The following is a 13,906-nucleotide window of genomic DNA, read 5'->3' as shown; positions in this document are numbered from 1 at the left end:
TGTTTAGACAAAATGTACCAACCTTGCTTTCGGTTAAGGCCCAAAGGCTTTCATGGCCACCTTGAGTATGGTGGATGGCTTATTTACTCGAGGGGGAAAGATGCTTTCAGGTCACTCTGGTCATGCCCTCGGTGCTCCTCCTTTTGAGTAAGAGTTGCAAGGCAAAGTGGTCTGTTGGTTGTTGTGATTTTTAGGACAACGAATAACTTATATATCTATTTACAATTTATAATGCAAATCGTATATATTATATCTATTAATAGTTTGCATAAAGACTATTTTTGTTAACATGTATTTATTTGCCGTCACCTGCGGCCTCATGATCGAGACCCGGGGCGGTCCTAGTGGTTTTCAGTGGCTCTAAAGGAAATCTCTGGCGGGCGCCAGGTTAATCCGAGGATTAACCGAGGTGGTCGTGGGTTTTTGCCCCTGCGTGTTCCACTAGGATCGATGGCTGTTGATGGTGGGAGGGAGTCCCTGCTACTAATACGCACTGGCCCTAAACAGTATAGAGGACTGTTTCCTAATTGTTCAGGAGGCGTTTACGAAATAAAGAAACGGTATTTAGGTGCAAGTTTTTAATATCACATCTCACATAGTGTGGATGGGGTACAAGTTACATAATTACACTTGACAAAAATACGTTGGCACTACAAACACTCGCACTGATAATTAATTACGTGTTACGTTGCGGCACTTGCAAACAAGATCCCTACATTGGTTTATGGCTCGACGAAGAGTTTGGGTGGATTAACGGCCACTCCCGTGATGAACTGGAGATAGCTTCGTGCCGGGGCTCACCTGTGTGAGTCGCGGGCCCACGAAGATAATATTAAGGGGCAAAGTCTTTAAGCTTGCAGTCGGCAGTTGTATGCTCGACGAATTATGTTAATTTATGTTCGCGGGAATCGGCCCGGACCGTAAAGTGACTGCGTCGCGAACCGTTGTTCCGCGACGAGCAAAACTTTAAGCGGCCGGGTTAAGCCCTGCACCGGAAAAGGGCACGGGGGCACGCGGGGAGAGGAAAAGAGGTTTTAGTGAATTATGATAGTTACCAGTATGAATAATCAGGAGTACAAAAGTTGAAGTCTCCCCGCGGGATCACATGTCCGCCCCGGCCTGTGAGTAAAACTCTACTGCCGCTTTGTGCCGGCTTGGGAGGGGAGGAAGCGTCATGACGCGCCGAACTTTCTATTTTGCCGTTATTCCAATTGTATAATTATAATTACATAGTCATTATTATTTCTAGAACCCTCGTATCTTAATGACATCTGTCTGAATTAGTTGGCAAAAGGCCTATAATAATACATAATAAAATTGAGATTAATAATATTTGTAAATAGAAAGTCAAGCTGGAGACTGTCTGTCACTTGTTGACTAATCCAGTGGCTATTTGCAAGTAAAAACAGGAAGGTGAATTAGGTTGATTAACACTGGTTAATTATTGGCGGAAGGCCGCAAGGGATGTTCCAGACGTTTTTAAATACCGGTTTCCCACGGGGAAAACAGGTGCACCCTACGACACACTTTTCACTATTCAGGGTTGTTCTGTTAATTAAAAATCGCTTAATTACTCACAGCAATTAATGATGCATGAGAACTGTTTGGTGGTGTTGGCATATGGACGTAATCTGTGAAGGCACTCACCGGCGTCGATGGCTCGCTTGACTCACATGAAATGGGCTAGGGGTGCTTTCCGTTAGCGGGGTTTAATACTGGCGGGTGGAGGCCGGGCTTTATGGCCTTCGGAGGGACGACGACATATTTAATTATTACAGTTATGTGGGGTATATTCGTATTGACGATTATTTGGTTAAACACATACAACATAATTTGAGTAAGCTCTCGTCATTTTTGGAACGATAATTGGTATTGCCTAAGCAATTAAATCTTAAGACGAATTTTAATTTGTAATTGTATTTTTCAAGATGGGCAAATATTAACATAACACCCTTCATCAATATGAGTGTTACCATCTCTTGTTGACAAAATTCAGTTGCTCCTATTACATACAACACCTATGGAGAATAAAGACAGGAAAAACAAATCAAGTGGACTGGTTTTTGCTTTATATGAAACGCGTAGGGGTTTTAAATCTGTTTTCCGATGCTCACGTGCTTTGCTTGATAGATAAATATTTGATTTGTGCGAAGGAAGGCAGCTCAATCTTATTGTGAAAAGTCATGGAGCTAATTAAGACTCCGAAGGTAGGAATAATTATTTTAAATATTTTGTAGGTTAAATTGTAATTTAATTAGGAATTTAGAAGGTATGTTTTTTTTAATATGCCTATTAACATGTAAATACATAAAAGTATAGATAGTCCCAGAAATTTTGTATTAAAGTTTTTATATTAGAACAATAACGCTTTTAGTGTTATGGTAATTTCTTGTCCTGTAAAATGCTGTATAGTATCTTGTTTTTGAATACTTGTCCTGTAAAATACTGTGTAGTGTTTTAAGTGTTGCTAACCTACCTAACATCTCACAGACTTTAAAATGTAGCTAACCTAACCTTACAAATCGGTCATAGCATTTTCTAGTATTTACAATAAAGCTATCGTAACTTAATCAATTTTTTGCGTGAATTAACAATTTTTTTAATGTATCCAACCAAAACAACTGTTATTTTTAAGTGTAACTAACATGAACAGTAATTGTTCCAATTCACTTACCCACGTTTATTTCTTGAGCCTGATGAAATGATGCTGTATTATTAATCTTGTGTTACATGATGCTTGCTGTTTTAATTTAGCATGTCAAAAGATCCTAGACATAACAAAAATATCACAATAAAAACATGCCAGGCTGTCCCTCCCTCGTTGATTTATGCCCGGCTGCCCAGCTGCTCTAGGTAGAGAAGGGATTGGCCCGGGAGGAACCAGCTCGAATACGTAATTATTAAAAGCCTGTGTTAGCAGAATGTCTGTTTTATTCGCACAGAAACTCTTTATATGGGGCTGGCCCGGCTTCGCCTGCGACAGTCTAGAGCTTTGCACGGCAACGCGAGTATTGTTCACCTACTCCACTACTGACACACTGTCCTGCACAAACTATATACAACACTGAAAATCTAACTCTAAACCCATATATGCACAAACTAAGCGGGAAATAGAGATGACTGTTCCTTGGTAAAGCGTGCGGTCCTATCATTGGCCTCTCCCCGTCCCACGCTAACGTGCCGGTAATTCGCAGTCTATCCTGTCGCTGTCTGCGTGCCGCGATTGGCCCTTGCCTGCTGCTTGACCTATCGAGCTAACGACGCTGCCCGACCGAGCTCGCTCCCAGACCAGGGCACTGTCCCCAGTAGTCTGGAAAGCCGTTGCCACTCCCCCACGTCATAATGCCGGCGTCCACTTACGCGCTGCCCGCCTCAGCATCCTGAGTGGCACGTCTGTCCACCGTGAAGGCCTGTCTGCGACTGCCGCTCCGCGCGCGAATAACTCTCTCCGTAATGCTTGTTTTTCAAAAAGAACATTTTCAGAACTTTTCCGCGATGGTATATGTCTATCTCTTAGGAATAACACACATTAACCATTTTTTTATCCTTTACTTTTTACGTGAAATAATGGCTTATTTACGAAGCAATTTTAAGCACTATAGCATTAATTTTTTTCCAATTAAGTACCTTAAATAAATTGTGCATTTAATATAGATCAATATGGCCCTTTACAGCATATAATTTAAATGAATATTTTCGAAGATATTACAGATTTAAAATGCAGGGACGTAGCGGTTGCGGCGGTACAAATAGCGCTTCAAAGGCCGCGCTTCGCCCTACAGCACTTTATGATTAGCAGCGATCGCACGCGTTTCTTTAGTATTATTAGTATCAGCATTGCACCCGCGTGAAGCCGGAGCGGGTCGCTAGTTCTAAATATACTGAAAATATAACATAAAAAGAAAAAAAACTTTACCTACTTTTAAAATATAATTTTTATAAATCCCTTACTGATACAGGTGAACCCTGCATGCTACAAAACCGTCAGTCTGAATTATAGTGTGGGTAACCTAATGGAGAGACTGATGTCTAGAGATTGCTTTAGGAGGTGTGTATTTGTGAGAGACAGTAGGCTGTTGCAGGACCTAATGGAAGCAGCAGATGGGGAGAAATAGGATGTGTACTTTGTAGACTTCGAAAAGGCCTTTGATAAGGTGCCACTTGGGAGACTAAAGCTGGAATCACAATGATCCGTCTCGTCCATACATCTCCCGTCCATCCGTCAATCACGTGACACTCAACCAATCAGTGGCCCGGAAAATTCCATCAGTCGGACCTTAAAAATAGAAAAATGGATGAAATCATAACCTCCAAAATGATTGCAAGGCATTGCCTGTAAACACTTATTACTTAGAATTTTTTAAAACTGTTTCTGTAACATGTTTTAGGTTCCGGTTGAACACATTTGAAACGTTAAAAATTGAAACAAAAATTGACCTAGACACAGAATCGTAATTAATTGCATATGTAGAAAACTCAAAAATTTAAAAATAAGTAATGTATGTAGCAGAAACAAATAGTGATGTATAAGTGCTTAGCTTAGGCCTACATGATCTCCAAACTACTATTATTTTACGAGATACAGTTTCCACAAATTTTAAGCTTTAGTCAGTCGGCAGCATCCAAATGGGAAAGGATTATGACTGACATGTGGAATTTTGTGAATCACTGGTCTGGTTGAAGGATGAATGTATGGTGGACACAAACAAAGTGGTAATGGTGTGTTAAACTTGAGGGCACTTGTTTTTGGTAATTACAGGGGGTTAAAGAGAGGGTGGGGAATGACTCCTTGCCAACAGGTGGAAGCCCATCTTGAAGCAAGCTTTAAGGCTTAAGTTGGAAAGTACATGGGGTGGGGAATGACTCTTTGCCAACAGGTGGAAGCCCATCTTGAAGCAAGCTTTCAGTCTTTAAGTTTGAAAGTACATACTTATAAAGAAAGTATTGTGATCCATCAATGTGATTTTTATCAGTAGATGAATTAGGAAATGTTATCTTTTCTGTAGGCTAAATGTTATTTATTATGTGTTCTTTTTTTGTTTTTCACTGTTGATCAAATAACCTATTCAAAGTAAGAGCTGAAATGCTGCAGATGAGCTGGTGTGACTTTGATGCTTAAATTGCTTGCAGTTGGGGAACACAGTGGTTTAGATTTAAATAGTTACAAATTAAAGTTGTGCATTTTAAAATTAATTAAAAAAAAACTCAAGCAGCACTTAAAACTATAACTATAAATTAAAAAAAAAAATTCTATGTGTTTTGGAAAAGTCTTTTTATAGTCCATCCACGGTAACCTCCTACTTTTCTGAAGCCCTGCTTTTCACCGGATCTACTTTAATGTCACTATGTATCCTTCCGCCGTATGTAAACAAAAACATTGCCATGTGACAAATGTCAAATGGTTTGTTTACAATCACCAGCTGTCAAAACAATGTGTGTGTGTGTGTGTGTATGTATGTATCTATGTTTCTATGTGTATATATATATAAAGTAATTTGAATATGATCTAAGTATACATGTATATGTTCATAACATTTATGATACCCAATGGTAAAAATATTAAAAAATAAGTTTGTTAGCTAAAGAAATAACATATAATTTAAAGTAAATTTTTAGGAGAACATATAAATTTACGACATTTATGTAAGCAATAAATATCATCCTTTAGTACAGTTCAACACAGTTTTCTGCATCTGAAAAAAAAAGTATTGTAAATTATACATATGGCTGTCCATCTAAGCAATCTGGAAAAGACTAAGGATTGAAGGTTTAATAAAATTAACAAATTCAGATGAAAACATTTAAAAATGAATTTTCTTCTTTTATTTAATAAACCCCTACCATTTTGCCGGTTAAGGCCACAAATAAAAATATGGTTATATACATTTTCCTGAGTATACTTATTAGACAAAATCATAATTTTATGAACAGTAAAATTGTGGTAAATCTGGAAAATCCATGTTTCATCAAAAAATATGAAATTGGCACCTCTTTCTTTTTCTTCTTTATACTTTCTCAAGAAATCTATTCGCTGCAATACTGTTTTCATTCTCTATCAAAGCTTTTCGTCCATCAACAGTTGTCCATGAAAATCCCATCTTCTTTAACAATTTATGAAGACTTGATCTTCCACCATAATAATCTATTTGTCTTTCCCTGATTTCTTTCAAAATGGTGTCGACTGTAACATTCAAACCTGTAAATTTATTGCATACATTAACAATACATGAAATAACAGAGGTACACAAAACTAAGCGAAACCACAACCCCGTAGAAGATAATTTAAGTGCACAATTTTCATTTATTAAATAGTTTTAATAAACTTACATTTCAAAAATACTTTTAAATTAATTTAAATTTTGTAGTTTGCTTAGAGGAATTCTACATTGCAGTATTTTTGTCTGCAATGATATGACGATTATATTGCGCGTTTGTATTGAAGTTGTGTAAAACATTAGTATTTCAGCATTCAATTTAGCAATCAATAAGTTACAAGCTCTACACTGTGTTATAGGTAAATGTTTTGTATCGTGTATCCCATGTGATCCCTAGATATTTATGCATGAACCTGTACATCCTATTGATCGTGTGGTGCATGCTTTTTTTCATTTATTCAGATCAAAGATCCTGAACATAATCAAATATTGTGGTATAGCAAGAATAATTATCATAAGTTTAATAAAACATATATATTTTCATTATTATTCAACTTTAAATCATAACTCATTACTACATCACAGGTTTTTAGTTTTGGTTTTGTACAGGATTTTTAAATGTAATAAATTAGAAAAGCAAGCATCATCAATCACAGGATCAATATTTGCAGGATCATGCGATCAGGATCAATGTATCGAATCGGATACGCGATACTAAACTTTTACTGTTTTATAACCTTCTGTTACTTCATACACTAACACACAGTTTGTCTGGCTAAGTTGTGTTTTCATATGATACTTCATTACAATGAAGTAGGCCTATTGTTTATAAAATAACAATACCCCTATATTTTCTAAAGGGTTAGGCGGGGCATGACACTATTTTGCAATAGAATATATATTGTACTGGACCCTGCCACACAGTACAATTTAGCCAATTAAGTATCCCAATTTTTTTTTAATAACCATGCTTGCTTAGACCACAACTCACTAATTTAGGCACAACTGGATATTATTGATACTGGAAATAGTCATTATTTAACCTTCTGATACATCATAAAAGTTGAGGTTATTTAATATGTATACTGTGTATAACGATATAAACATTACTTGTAGTTTTAGAATGTAACAATTTTCTTTCTATCTTTAACCTAACCTTAAAAGGACGTGTACCTATTTCATATGTTGCACAATATTCTATATATCAATACCATATCAATAAAGAAACCTAACAAACCACCCAAAAATGTTAAGTATTTTTAAAGGACAGATGATATCGGGAAAAAAACTGAACCGGTCAATCTGCATATGGATATATGAAATGAATACAATTAAGTAGGGCCTACCCCAGTGATATTGAAACTACTCTTCAGTATCAAATTTTTACCTTCAGCGTACATCCTGTAAATTGCATTCCTGATTGCATTTACTGTGAAATCGTCGACTGTGTCAAGTGACTTTCCTTCCTGTGGCCTTTTTTTCCTCTTTTTTCCTGGTGTTGAAACTTCTTCAATGTCTTTCTTGTAGTGCCTAACCAAAAAAAAAAAACATTTGTCATAACACTTTTCCGGGGACCCGTTCACAATACGCAGTTAGGCAGTGTTCCAAATATGGCATTTTGTCACAAATATTTGCTTTGTGGTCACTAAATGGAAACATGACAGACTTTGTCCACGAAATTAATGAAGTGTTTTTTTATTTATTTTGTGATCTCCCAAACAGATGAAAAACTAATTAAATGCAAATTATAAAATCACTCCCTTATGTTATAGTTAAACCTATCATAAAGTTTATAAACATCGTTATAAACAAACGTGTATCACACCCATAAAAATACTTGAAAGTGCCTATATTGTTATTGTTAGGACCTGAGTAGGCCTAATATGATTTTAGGTTAACTTTTCAACAGAGACGCCACATGGCGGTGTTGTCTCACACCAAAAAATATAAATTGGAAATAAAACACAAAAAACCTCGTGAGTTAAAACACAGGCCGACAATACTTAGGACACAGTCGATATTTTTTTTACGTGCATGAAAACGAAAAAAGCCTACTTACTTGAGAACAGTTGACTTTGCGATGTTGAGAAGAAACGCGGTCGTCTGCGTAACGTCACATTTCTTCAAGTCGCCTTTCCTAATTAAAACATATAAGTTCTGAGCGACGTTAATGATGTCCATCTGACGCTGCGAAGAAGTAGCTTTCCCCATCCCGGAACCAATTACCATTACAGCAATCACAAGAACCACACAAAATATCAAAACGATAACAAATTCCATCATTACAATAGTAGATAATAAATAATATAACAAAGTTAAAATACACAATATTAACACAAAATCCTGAAACACAAACTGTACGTTATTTCACGGTCAGTAATACATATATTAAAACACACTGCAATATGGCGTAAAGAGTGCAGACTGCAGACAAACGGCTGAAAGAGAAAACAAACAAGTGACTATTAACATTATTAATGCGCGACCACGGTTTCGGCACGTAATATTTTTTTACTGTTAACATAACGTTTTTATTTCACCAGAGATTTAAAAAAATGTTCAAACTTAACAAATACCCAAACAAATTCTTAAATACATGCGGAAAGTCCAAAAATATATATTTTGGCTATGGAACTATTTCGTTCTAATCATTGCCAACACACCACTTCTCTCACTGTTTCATTTACACACATGCGAGATCATTAATATTAATAATATTGTACATAGATAGTTACTTTTTTTGTAAAATTTTATTTAACATCATTATACGGTAATTTAGTGTTAATGCATGTTTAATATGCATATGATGGAAAGTATTTTTGCAAACGAACCAAACATGCTGCATCCTGGTGTGTTTTTTCAAAGGTTCGTTTAAAAAAGTAGTGAGGTTACCGTGGATGGACTATAATCCACAATAATTTATATTAAAAAATTATTAGGGCTCTCACACTTTAGAACCACCAGGCTAACAAATGGATTGGTCTAGAATTGAGTTAGGCGCTGAAAATTGTATAAGTTCCATATACTGTTTTGACTGTTATTGATTAGTTGATGAATAATGTGTCTCAGATGCAAAACTAATATTTATGTATTTTTTATTCAAAGAAAATTTACAGTCATTGTGGCAGCCATCTTGCAACCACAAAAATAAAGTACATGTAGTGTATACAAATTTTCACACATAACCTCTTCTCTGACTTTCAAAAACAAACATGTTGACTGTTAGCAGTACCGAAGAATGAATATTTAAGGATAGTTCGTAGTTAAGTCCTACGGTTACACCATGGCCTCCACATTCGATTACGGGCCCTGGACCCAGGATCGGAGACCCCCCATTCCCCCCACAATTTTACAGTCACGTGCTACATTATAACTGCATGGTTATTTCTTACCTACACTCTTTTTAGAATGTTATTTAACCTGAAAATACAGAGTAAAATTATGGTTACTATTTTACAAGTCCAAACTAAGCTTTATTTATAAAATTATTTTACTTTAAAATAACCACAGCTAGTATGTATATCAGATGAAAATAAACAGGGCTGGGCCGGGCCCTGGACCCAGGGGTCCACCCAGCCCCACCCTTGTGGGGGCCATGGGTTACACATGAACTTGCGATACAGCCGAAGGACTCAGTTCTTCGGAACAAAGCCAGAGTTCATCCGATCCTTCTATTGGACTTGTATTGGTCTAGATAAACAGTCTGAAAAAACAAAAAGAAAGTTGATTATATGCGGTAGCACCCGGACCACAGCAGGTAAATTCTCTCTAATCTCACATAATTATATAATTGTGTGAGCTCTCGCCCGGCTGCGACCTCTCGGTAGGCACCTAGTACAGAAGCTACACAGCTGCATCTGCCCGACGGAGTTGCAGGTGTGTGACGTCTCCTCCGATCACACCATAGTCCTTACAAAGACATAGCAGGATACAAGTTCTGACCCCTCGTAGTGAGGCATTTTTTTGACGTGAGATTACACCAGGAAAAAATTACGTGGTCTGGTGACCTCAATTTTAACCAAACAAAAAAAAATGCCTTTACCAGCTAATACGGGCGCTAAGCAACAGCTGCCTGACACCTTCCATCATTTTTTTCTTACAGTTACTGAATTTTCCATTTCTCATCTCCTCTGTACGCAACAGGTTAAACTTTTGCATCAGATTTAAAAGAATCATGGTGAAAACAAAGTACAAAGGAGAAGTACATAAATACTCTCATTTATAAGTAAAGCAAAACAAAACCATACTTAAAAATTAAGTTAAATCACTAAAAAAACAACCAAATTTACAACCAGATAAATAAAAAACAAAAATTTATTTACTATAAAGTCAACACATCATTAGAATAACTTGAAACACATGAATTAAGGTTAATTTATAATCAGAAAATTTTTATCAAACACAGGAAGACCTCTTAAAAGAAATAAAAATATGTTAATTAAATTATATGATTTACTATTGTGCATGAGGTTGCTAAGATTACAATATGGAATTTTTGTAATACCTATTACATACTTAGTTTGTAGGGCTTTACAACCATAATAACAAAAATTTAATGGCTATCACCCACCATTTCTAACAATCATAATTGTTTTCTGCTACGGAAATCAAGTGTGAATCAGAATAAGTAAGTTAACCCTTTCCTGCCTGGCGGTACTTGTGAGTCCCACAATGTTTGAAGCCCCATAGAAATAGTGTGTGCATGTTTGAAACCACATGCTGCCTGTCGGGACCTCTGGGTCCCTGTATAGCTCCGCTCTGCCAGTTGTCGAAGAAGTTCGATTGACAGCCAAGAGGTTGCAGCACTAATACGGCAGCGCTGCACCTGTCTGGAGCGCCCTTTTTTTTGTTTGTTGAGCTGGACATATGATAAATGCCTGTCAGGAAAAAGTCCCATCATTAAAAAAAATATTAAATATAAATAAAAAAAATTGGAAAAAATTATGGCCTCCTTTTATGCCTACTTAAATATAAAAATGAAATAAAAATTACAAAATTCAATTTTTTTTAAATTTCTAGGCAGGAAAGGGTTAAAGTATATATTGGTACAAACCTGAAATGTAAATTTTTTCATATGGTCAGGTGGGGCTAAAATGAAATGAATAACAGAACTTAATTTCTAACTTTTGTTTTATTTTTAAGTAAGGAAAAAATAGAATCAACATGAAAATGTGAATATTTTATATTATAATTATTTCAAGGCATTATCTGTAGGATAAAAAACAAAACAAAAATTGCAATAAAACCATTTAATAACAGCTACAGTTTGGGGGCTATTATGAAATAACTAGGGGCTAAACTTAAACATTCCTGTTTTTCTACTTAAATATATGGTACAGCAGTATGGGGCTAGTAAAAATGTCTTTTGTCTTTGATTCATCTGAAAAACAAAAAAAACACACACGTCAGTGAAAAAAGTCTCATCGAAGAAGAAATTTTAAAAATAAACAAAAAATTATTGAAAAAAATTGTTTCAAATATTTGTACACATATTATAAAAATGTAAAACTTTCAGAACACTGAAAGATATTGCTTGCCTCAAATTTAGGAGTTACCCTTTTCTAATAATTTAATTACAGACCAATATTTCTTTTTTTTTTAAAAAAAGGAGACCTATTATGTCACACAATTAAATATCTGAATTAATGATTCAAACATTATTTTTTCCTTCTTTGATACATCTATTTTGTACATCGACACATTCAAATACATCCATGATTTTATTCAACTAATTCAATTTCTAACCAATGTTATGTTAGGTGTCAGTTTTTATAAAGTTTTTTTGTCTTCTCCTGCATTAAGAGCTATCACTTCACTATCACCATCCAAGATGGTGCCATCAGTCACAGCATGTATAGGAGATGGACCTTCTTGAACCACAACTAAATTTGCACAGAAGTAAGTCTCCTGCGTTGACATTCTTGGTACTTTCCAAGCCAACAAAATTATCTGCTGATGGTTCCAGTGAATCACTTGTGATGTCTGTGCCACTGGCAATCCCAGTCAACATTTCAAGATTCAAATCTTTGTAATGTTCAGTTTCACACAGCAGGTTTGGTCCACGCTTACACTTAAGGTCTTAACAAGTTTCTTCATTGTTTGTTCTTTAGGTTAAATTTTTTCTCTATTTCTGTCACAAAATCTACATATTTTATCTTTAGCGCTGGGAGCAAATTTTTTATGAAATTATTTTTGAGACAGCTGTACATTTTAATGTAATTTAAAAAGAATCGTCTCAAATTTTTAGCTTAGAAGTTGTTTCAGCACAGGTGTTTTTGAGACAATATTTGAATTTTCAAGTGATGTAGACATACTTGGGACTATTTTAAAGTAACAAAGAACTTGAGGTAGTGGCAACTCCTTCAATGTGCATGGACTGTTCACTTGTCAAATACCTTGAATATTTGTCTGGGTAAAATCGTGATGCAGTATATTTATTTCTGTACAGAGGATAGACGTGGTTTTTGAATCCAGATATAATGTTTTGTTCATGTAACCAAATACTCCAAACATCACACAATAATTCCTTATATTCATTCTTCTTTAGCTTGCTTTGTAACCCTTTGGTCCCACCTATATTTCAGTGTATGATCCAAGGGTTATCAGAGATCTGTTGTGTGGAGGCAGTTTTATGATGGTGATTCTGTTTTTCCATTGCAATCAGGACTGTTCGTAGGTCTAAATGTGTCAGGTTGCCATCTAAAATTAACAACAGTGGATGCTCTTCAACTGCATCACACAATTTTTTAAACCACTCCTGAAATATAATACTGATAATCCAACTATTATCTGAGCAAGTAGATAATGTTCCTGTAAGGTTATTGTCACATTTCCAAGTCTCTCTCTCTCTCTCTCTCTCTCTCTCTCTCTCATACTCACACACACACACAGTAGACTCAAGAAGAGAAAACACTTCAGTATTCATTTGTGTTTCAGCTGCTGGTATAGCACTACCTCCTTTGACAAGAAATGGTTTGAATTTATTTCAGAAAATATTAATTCATTTTACCTGGCACATCAAAATTATCAAATTTTGTTACGATTTTGACAGCCAAGAAACATGCAATGAGTTTTTGTGATAGAAATGCAAACCATATCATGATGTAGTCAGTGGCATTGCAGTTGAACCTAAAAAGTTTCAGTTCTGCAATAAATTAAATTCTCCTTATTTGTACAACCCAAAAATGTTAAAAATGTAACTTTGGCAGCTTAATTATGCAAAAGGTATGTGTTGTATAAATTTTTCATTTCGTGAAAGTTAAACAATTGAAAAAGTCTAAAAGTTGATCAGTGATTATTATAAATATATAATCATGACTTGAAATGGGAGGCACGCCCTTAACAATTCCAGTAAAAGTTGTTGTGCCTGGTGTGGCACTGGTGGCAAAGAATAGGAGCTGTAAATAGAACAAAGAACTGCAGACTGGACAGTCACTGTGCAGTGAGCATCGCACCTGCTACGCTCTCCCTTGTTGCAATCTGTGCCGCTCCAGTGGAGGTTACGAGTCTTGCATGCATCACTGACAGAAGCATTTCTGCAGCTTTCTCAAGCGTTTTGTTTTGCTTTGTTTAGTTCATTGCATCGCTGTGCCCAAAGATACTGGACAAGTAGTGCTTTACAAAAATACAATAATATAATAACAACAAATTAAATATGCATATGAACTAAAATTTTTTATATTATTCCATAATCTAAAACTACCACCGGTCATGCAGCAATCTTCCACATGTAAAACAATCAAATAAAAAGG

The 13,906-nt window shown here is 35.7% G+C and overlaps 1 protein-coding gene and 1 long non-coding RNA gene across 3 annotated transcripts in view; one reads left to right on the top strand and one right to left on the bottom strand.

The window, feature by feature from the left end:
* The first annotated feature begins 2,022 nt into the window (after positions 1–2,022).
* The window catches only part of LOC134536553 (myotubularin-related protein 6), a 211,039-nt gene continuing 199,155 nt past the window's right edge, over positions 2,023–13,906 (top strand). Inside the window, exon 1 of one of the 2 annotated variants that reach the window (XM_063376301.1) lies at positions 2,023–2,207. In XM_063376301.1, the coding sequence (XP_063232371.1) occupies positions 2,184–2,207 (24 nt within the window). In that variant the 5' untranslated portion in view covers positions 2,023–2,183. The remainder of the gene's footprint in view (positions 2,208–13,906) is intronic. The other variant, XM_063376298.1, reaches the window with a different exon arrangement.
* Positions 5,952–8,532, bottom strand: LOC134536556 (uncharacterized). Its single transcript, XR_010075801.1, has 3 exons — positions 8,215–8,532; positions 7,543–7,685; positions 5,952–6,196 (listed from the first exon to the last, which is right to left on the bottom strand). It is a non-coding gene; the product is annotated as an uncharacterized LOC134536556 (long non-coding RNA).

This window comes from Bacillus rossius, chromosome 11 (assembly GCF_032445375.1).
Source record: "Bacillus rossius redtenbacheri isolate Brsri chromosome 11, Brsri_v3, whole genome shotgun sequence".
Classification (NCBI taxonomy): Eukaryota; Metazoa; Arthropoda; class Insecta; order Phasmatodea; family Bacillidae; genus Bacillus; species Bacillus rossius.
The sequence above is the reverse complement of the archived record's forward strand: the minus strand, read 5'-3'. Positions and strand labels throughout refer to the sequence as shown.